This window comes from Mus caroli, chromosome 2 (genome assembly GCF_900094665.2).
Source record: "Mus caroli chromosome 2, CAROLI_EIJ_v1.1, whole genome shotgun sequence".
Lineage (NCBI taxonomy): Eukaryota > Metazoa > Chordata > Mammalia > Rodentia > Muridae > Mus > Mus caroli.
Window position 1 is genome coordinate 118,830,315 of NC_034571.1, and position 8,607 is coordinate 118,838,921.

The 8,607-nt window shown below is 36.0% G+C and overlaps 1 protein-coding gene across 5 annotated transcripts in view; it reads right to left on the reverse strand.

Annotated features, from left to right (window-relative positions):
• The window catches only part of Fam227b (family with sequence similarity 227 member B), a 144,414-nt gene that overhangs the window by 113,027 nt on the left and 22,780 nt on the right, over positions 1–8,607 (reverse strand). For all 5 annotated transcript variants that reach the window (XM_021156369.2, XM_021156367.2, XM_021156368.2 and 2 more), the window contains 3 exons: positions 6,618–6,716; positions 4,438–4,539; positions 788–914 (listed from right to left, as the gene is read on the reverse strand). In XM_021156369.2, coding sequence (XP_021012028.1) covers positions 788–914; positions 4,438–4,539; positions 6,618–6,716 — 328 coding nt within the window. The remainder of the gene's footprint in view (positions 1–787; positions 915–4,437; positions 4,540–6,617; positions 6,717–8,607) is intronic.

An 8,607-nucleotide genomic window follows, 5' to 3' on the forward strand; every position in this document is an offset into this window, starting at 1 on the left:
TTGAATTCCTGATCTTTCCAAGACTTTTATCATGAATGGGTGTTGGATTTTGTCAAATGCTTTCTCTGCATCTAACGAGATGATCATGTGGTCCCCTAGAGGACTCTCCATGTGATCTTGACAAGTCCCTTCAGGTTGGCACCAGCACGATGTCACCTTGAGCACAGTCGGCAGACACCCCCCAAGAACCCCTAGAGGACTCTCCACATGATCTTAGGACCACCGGTGAGTGGAACACAATTTCTGTTTCAATCCAAACGTGTGGGACCTGAGACAGCATTAGAGAAGCAGGAAACCCGGCCTGACCAGGGTCACAAGTCCCTTCCGGTTGGCGCCAGCACCGGGCCACTTGGGCGCAGAGTCGGAGGACACCCCCAAGGTCCCTAGAGAACAGCTTCTGAGATAAATGTCAGTATTAAGGAAATCCTGTTTTCTATAATAATCCCACCACTTGAAAATAATTTGGCTTGCCATGTATGGTGGTGTACACCATTGATCCCACAGGCAGATCTCTGTGAGTTCTAGGTCAGCTTAGTTTATGTAGTAGCTATAGGACTCTCAGAGCTATGTAGAGAGACCCCCATCTCAAACAAAACAAAGCAAAAAATGATTTGGCTTATAATGTTAAACAATTTTGACAATTAAAATTTAAGAATAAAGTAATGATTACTTAAAAACAGACATTGGTATGACATGTTTTATATATCACCAATGTTTTTGTTGGAGCAAATACTCAATCTAAAATATTTATAATCAAATAATCCATACTTAAATGGCATATACATACCTGACAACCAAAGAAAAATCGTATTTCCTAGGTCTTCTTTGAATTTATCATTGAAGAGGCTGCAGGATTCTGGAAATGATTCCTGGAAGGTTGTGTAGACAGCTTGAGTCAAACAGTCAGGATACATCTGCCCAAAAAAGCCATGTTAGTGGACACACACACACGTATAACAAATGTAACAAGATCAAAGAATGATTAGTTTGTGACATATATGTATTCCTTGTTTTCTTATGGCTTTCCTTTAGCTGTTTTATTACTTTTTTTTCTCTAATTGAGGAACATGAGCAAAAAAATCAGTTACAAACTGAGTCTATCTGGTAGCACTTTGTGGACATTCCTGACTAAGAGTAAGGTTAGCTGGGCAGAGTTTGACTAGTTACTTCTTTTATTTTTTCCAAATTTTTATTAGATATTTTCTTCATTTACATTTCAAATGCTATCCCAAAAGTGCCCTATATCCCCCCCCCCAGCCCTGCTCCCCTACCCACCCACTCCTGCTTCTTGGCCCTGGTGTTCCCCTGTACTGGGGCATATAAAGTTTGCAAGACCAAGGGGCCTCTCTTCCCAGTGATGGCCGACTAGGCCATCTTCTGATACATATGCAGCTAGAGACAGGAGCTCTGGGGGGTACTGATTAGTTCATATTGTTGTTCCACCTATAGGGTTGCAGACCCCTTCAGCTCCTTGGATACTTTCTCTAGCTCCTCCATTAGTATCCCTATGTTCCATCCAATAGATGACCGTGAGCATCCACTTCTGTATTTGCCAGGCACTGGCATAGCCTCACATGAGACAGTTGTATCAGGGTCCTTTCAGCAAAATCTTGCTGGCAGATGCAATAGTGTCAGTGTTTGGTGGCTGACTATGGGATGGATCCCCAGGTGGGGTAGTCTCTGGATGATCCATCCTTTCATCTTAGCTCTAAACTTTGTCTCTGTAATTCCTTCCATGGGTATTTTGTTCCCTATTCTAAGGAGGAATGAAGTATCCACACTTTGGTCTTCCTTATTCTTGATTTTCTTGTGTTTTGCAAATTGTATCTTGGGTATTCTAAGTTTCTGGGCTAATATCCACTTATCAATGAGTGCATATCAAGTGACTTCTTTTGTGATTGGGTTAACCAGAGTACACTCTTCAGAAGAGGAGCAGGCTATGGTGAGCCCAGCAATTCCACCTGATCCTAGCAAGCATAGGATATGTGGGCTTCTCTCTATTATTCCCTCCCTAGTGCCTCTACTAGGGAAGGCCTATGCTTTGCTTGGAAGCCCATTTTACCCAAAATTAAGTCTGCTATAGGTGTATGTGCAATATGCAAGAACAATTAATTAGTGAGATAGGTTAGTGGGTAAAATCCTGAAAACCTGAATTTGACCCATGGAAGCTCTGGTGGGACAGAGAGCTGATTTCTGAAAGATAGCCTCTCACTTCTGCATGAGCTATGCGCATCCACACTCTTACACACATGTAGAATCAGGCAGTAATAAGACATGTTTTTAAAAATGTGAGACTATTATAAAGGCTTAGATACCCCTCAAGTTGAAAAGTTCCTTAGTAGGAAGGAAAGCAGCAACCCACACATGCTTCTCTGGAATGGAAGTCAGATTTGCTCTGACCTAGCTAGCATGGAGTGTTCATAGCTATTGTGTCTTTTTCCTGCAGCTGGGATACTACTGAGTTGGCCTATCCAAAGAGATTCCTACTGTTTTCATATCTTGTCAAGCAACACTGTTCCCTCTACCTTCTATTTCAGATGATCCATTGGCCAGCCCCTCTCAAGCTATGCTCCTACTTGACAGCCTAGCTTTCAGATACTCCAGCTATTACATTTTTCCTTGAGGCATAAACATCAAGAGAGACCATACTTTTATATTAAAGACACATGATATCACTATTGTGGTACACTGAATTCAGGTAACTATTGATAATCATAAACTAAGACTCCATTTGATTATAAAGTTTTAGAAATCTAGAAGTCCTTAGTGATCACTGTCATGCACCAACTATCGAACCAAAAGATGCACATGTTCTATTCCACAGACCTGTACATGTCAGTTAGTACAAAGCTGAAGACGCTACTGGGCAGATTAGAGCTTTCTAGATTATCTAGTGGATTCTAATGTAATTACTAGTATCATTCTGAGGGAAGATGAGCAGACTGACTCCAGATGAGGAGAAGGCAGAGTGACAGTAGAAGTAAGCATGTAGTGATGGATCTGTAGGTCGGAGAGTATGGTCATGTCCTGACACCAGAAACAAAAAGAAATCAAGGATCAACTCCCTGCGGTTTCTAAAGAAAACAGCATTGCTGATACTTTCATTTTAGACTCATATTCTATTCATCTTGAATTGCTGGCCTCTGTAACTAAGAAAATGAGTTTCTATTGGTTTTGATAACTAAGTTTATTATAATACATACTAGTTTGTAGGAAACTAATATGCTAATTTTAATCAAATACTGCTCAAGTTTGCTGGTACACATTCCTTTTAGGGCACCCTTGACATGGGTGGTGGCAGGAAGGTGGATGTGTGAGACAAAGAATTCTGTAACATATTGGTGTATCTAATCTTATGCAGTGAGCCATGAACATCTTCATTACTCAATGATCACATATGATCAGTGGAGCATAGATTTTATTAATAGTTAAAATTAAAATGTTACACAGGTAGATTAAAAAAAGATTTATCAAGTCCTGTGTGTGTATGTGTTTGTATGTGTGTATAAAATTATGCTTCCTCCTAGCGATTACAAAAAGATAGCTTTAGTTTCTTTCCCTGCTGCTATGATAAAATACTCTGACAAAAGCAACTTAAAGGAAACATATAGCATCAGGAGCTTGAGGGAACTGGTCACATGCACCCACAGTCAGGAAGCAAAAGATGAATGTTGGTCTTTTCTACATTTTATGGATACTAGGATATCAGCCAATGGGATGGTACTACCAATAGAAGACCAAGTCTTTCAAACTCAGTTCCCAGTCCACTATAGTTTTCCCCTACCACACTTTATGGACATGTAAGATAAACCAAGATTGAATGTAAATATTTGAAAAATCCTTAAATTTAGAGACATTTGTACTTTCATTAACAATATTTTGTGTTCTATCCAACAATGTGAAAACATTTATAAACTCCAAAATGCTTATACACTTCTGATTTACAGATTGCTAAAGCAATAAGATACTTAAATATTACTTGCACTTTGAAATACTATGTATTAATATTTAAAATGTTTACCAAATCACTATTTTGATGAACTTTACTTATTAATATAACATAAAGTAAAATAAATGTTTAGTTCATAGCTTATTCATTATGTATAATATAACCTAGTTGTTTTCTCTTAAATTGACTAAAAGATTATAAGAGTAAAATAAAAATGATATTTTTATAGGTAAATAGAACAAAACCAAGAATATACAAAGAAGTCACCAGTTTCCTAACAGAGTAACTGTAGAATTACTGTGGTTCTAAACTAGAGAACACAGTATTCAGGACAATAGTCATGGTGGTAAAACTTTAAAAATTTTTCTATTATTTATATCAGACAAATTCTTGTTGAAAGGTAATCAAAATATACTCATATATTTAAACAAAATATATTTTATACACTATGAAGATAATTATTGTATCTGTTAAGTTTTAACATTTACCTTAAAGAATGCATCCTTTCTCCTTAGAGGTATTTTTATGAAAAGTGTGACATAACTTTCTGCAATTCTATCAAACAAGAAATCTTCATCTCTTTTGTCAGGCTTAAAGAAGACATATGCATGAAATTAGTGCCAATTACAATTTATATGAGAAAGTTATATATACAATATTATTACATGTAATATAGTCTGTATATAATATATGAGAATATATAGTCTGTTCTTTTTGTTTGTTTTTTGTTTTGTTTTTTCGAGACAGGGTTTCTCTGTGTAGTCCTAGCTGTCCTGGAACTCACTCTGTAAACCAGGCTGGCCTCGAACTCAGAAATCCGCCTGCCTCTGCCTCCCAAGTGCTGGGATTAAAGGCGTGTGCCACCGCCACCCGGCTTAGTCTATTCTTAAAGGGTAGTTCAGCTATTTAACTTGAGGGCCCATTTGTTTCAGCAACACAGAGTGGAGTTGTAATGGCAGCTCTGTCATTTATTAGTTGCACTACATTGGCCAGGATTATGGTCTAATTTCCTAGATGACAGTCATATATATCTGTCATATCTAGAAAAGAGTAGTAAAATTACACTAGAGCCAAGAAAACATTTTACATCATTCTGTATTTCAAACCCTTAGCATAGTATCTAGAACTCAGAAAGCATGCAGACATCTGTAGAATGAGTGAAGATAGTAGCTACCATGCTGGAAAAAAATCAACAACTATATATCTATAGTCCCTTTATAGTTCAGAGTACCTGAGTGCCCCTTCCATACGGCCTTTGAAAGATTTTTCATTTTCTTTTAATTGAATGGTCTAATTCTTCTACTTTGTCTTCAAGCCCTGATATTCTCTCTTCCACTCAATTTATACCTTTGGTGAGGTAGTCCTCTGAGCTTATTAAACTTAATGAATTGTCCATCTCAAATTTCATTTTGGTTTTCTTCAGGATTTCTATCTCTTTATTGTGTTCTATTTTCATATCTTGTTTTGACTTAATTATTTCACTCAACCGTTTGCTTGTGTTTTCTAGGTCATCATTTTGGCACTTACTCATATTCCTCTTTGAGTTCCTTGAACATATCTAAGATTGCTATTTTCAGTTCCTGATCTTGTGTGTCATCTAAGCTGTTTCCCTGGGGAACATTACTGTGGGGTATCTTTTTTTTTTTTTTTTTTTTTGAAGAGACACATTGTTTTGGTTTTTCATATTTTTTGTGTGTTGGGATTGCATATGTGGAGTAGTGTTATTGGCTGTGTGGTTTGAATATCTGATCCACCTTTGTTGAGTAGGCATTAGAATTTCTATTCATTTTTTAGCTAGACCTGGCTTATCTTTGGATATGATAGGTGCTGCCTGAGGCTCAGTCTTGGGACACCTGGGGATATGTAGTTGAGGTATAAGAAGCGTTCCAGACTTAGTTAGGGAAAGCTGCAGCTTGGTAGGAACTTTTTGTGTAACACATCCTGTGGATATAGTACTTAGATAGCTGTGATTCCGGTTCCTAGGGTGGGGTTAGATAGGAATAACAGTGCAGCCTGTGGAGGGTAATGAGCAGGATACTGTGTACAGTCCTCTGGTATGAACTTTGGTCCTGGAAGTGGGGTGGTGTTACCTCTGAAGGGCTTGTACTGTCATGTACACTATCCTCAGATGACAGTGACTTGAGTGATACAGCGTGGGCCACCTTCTAGCTTTTTGCAGCATTTTGGAGGACCAAGCTTTAAGATAACTTCAGGGTGTGTATTCTTCATGACACTTTGCTGGCCAAGCAGTGCTACTACAAGAATTTTACTTTCCCCACCTAGACTCAGATCCTCACCTTTCTTAATCAGATAAAGGCTCTCTGTCTACCTGACCACCGGGTTCTCTTCTAAATCCTCAATGTTACTGATTTGTAGTAGATGTTATGTTCAAGTTACCAACATATAATACCTTGTAAAGCTACAACTTTATTATTTACTGTGGTATTGAATCTCCCTTATCTTTTGTGATTGGTGAAGAACCAAGTCCTTTGAAATTTTTATTGGAATCTTAACTACTGTGAAAGAAGAAAGTTTAAATAGGATTTTTAGTCTATGAGAAATGCTTAAAAAAATCATCTGTGTAAAAAAACTGTATTTACATTACCTGTACTGAAAAAATAATTGTGTTACAAATCAATGTTCTACATAGTTTTAAAATGCCATTTACCTTGAATTTATGTAGAAACCACCACCAAAAGGAGTCATGCAAAAGAGCAATGGAGCAGTCTGAGAGAACGTGGGTTTTCCAGACCTTAAATACCTTTTCCTATGGATGGCAAATTAAAATATGTTACTACTGATAAAGTATTAATTAAATATTTTACATCTCCAGTGCTCAAATTTGAAAACAATGGAATGTATTTTGTACTGATATCATTTTTTAATTTGAACATTAAATTTTCATCAGAAATACTATAATAGTATTTCTAGATTCATAAACGCATGTTTACATGAAATAGAATTATAATATATATGTTGTAAGCTTATTTCAAATACAACTAATTAGTTTTATACTTGTATATAAGTCTATTAAAATAAATTGAATGAAAAATTTAAGTTATCAGTCAAAGCAAGCACATTTTATTTACTCACAGACTACACATAGCTAGTACATAATGCAAGGATGATGTAGACTAAACCAAGCACACCAGCAATGTAGGAAACATACTATATTTCTCACTTTTTAACTTAAGATAAATACCCACTTAGTCATGGAATTTCAACTCAGTAAATCTTCTCATGAATTTATCTAAACATTTCCCTTAAGCAGACAATTCACCAAAGCTGGTACCGAAAGTTAAGAATATTTAGCATAAATACTAGAAACTATAAATTTTTACTTAGTTAAGTAGATTCAATAGACCATTTTATGCTCTTATTCACAGGGGTTTTAAAATTAATTTCTTAGATTATGTACAAAATGCTAGGTTTTATTGATGTTTCCTTAAAGACATGTCTTGCACATATTCACCCATATACAGTTTTCCCTCTATCCATTCTCTCCCACCCCATTGTTCCCTTTCTTTTTCCAAATATATCTATATTCTGCATATGAGAGAAAATAAGTAATATTTTATCTGGATCTCTCTCAATACCCTCACTTACCCCCTTCTCTTCCATTTAGAATGCCTCTCAACTCAGTCACCATATCTTCACGCACACACACACACACACACACACACACACACAAACTCCACATACATGTGCACACACAAAATATGAGAAACAAATGTGAATGAAAACCTGACTTGACTTTTCCCTGATTTTGGTTTTATTTGCTTAGCTTAACATGATGACCTCCAATTCAATCCATTTCACACAAATAACTTAAATTCAGTTTTTTTTTATTATTGAATAAAATCCCATAGTGTGTGCTATATGTGCATCTGTAACATTTTATTTATTAATTCATCTGTTGATAGGCATCTAGGCTGGTTATACCTTGGATATTTTGGATAGTGCAGTAATAAACATGCATGGCAAATACCTGTGTGGAAATGTAATTACATCCTTTCTAGATATAGCCAGCAGTGGCATAGCAAGATTATATGAAAGTTTTATTTTTCTATTTTTGAAGAACACCCATACTGATTTTCACAGTGTCTATTCTAGCCTACATTCTCACCAAGAGCATGTAAGAGTTCTTACTTCCCTCATCCCTGACTGTATATGCTGGTGACATTTGCTTTATTTGATAACCATTCTGACTGAAAGGCAATAGAATATCAAAGTAATTTTAATTTGCATTTTCCTGGTGACTAAGAATACTGTATATTTTCTCAAATATGTATTGACTGTGAATGTTTCTTCTCTTGAGAGTTATATATTTAATTCATTTGTTTCTTTATTGATTGAATGACTTGAAGATTTTATGTTTAATTTTTGGAGCTAATTATAGATCTTAGAAATTAATCTGTTTCAGATGTTTAACTGGCAAAGATTTTTTTACTATCCTTGTACACTATCTTTTGATTTTACTAATTGTGTCTTTTGCTATGCAGAAACTTTTCAATGTCATCTAAACCTATTTACCAATTCTTACAAGAATTTTTAAATACTAGATTTAATATAATTCAACATTTCTATTGGGGAAATCCATAAATACTGTTTTTTTGTTGTTGTTGTTCCTCAAATGCAAGTCAACAACAAGGAAATCT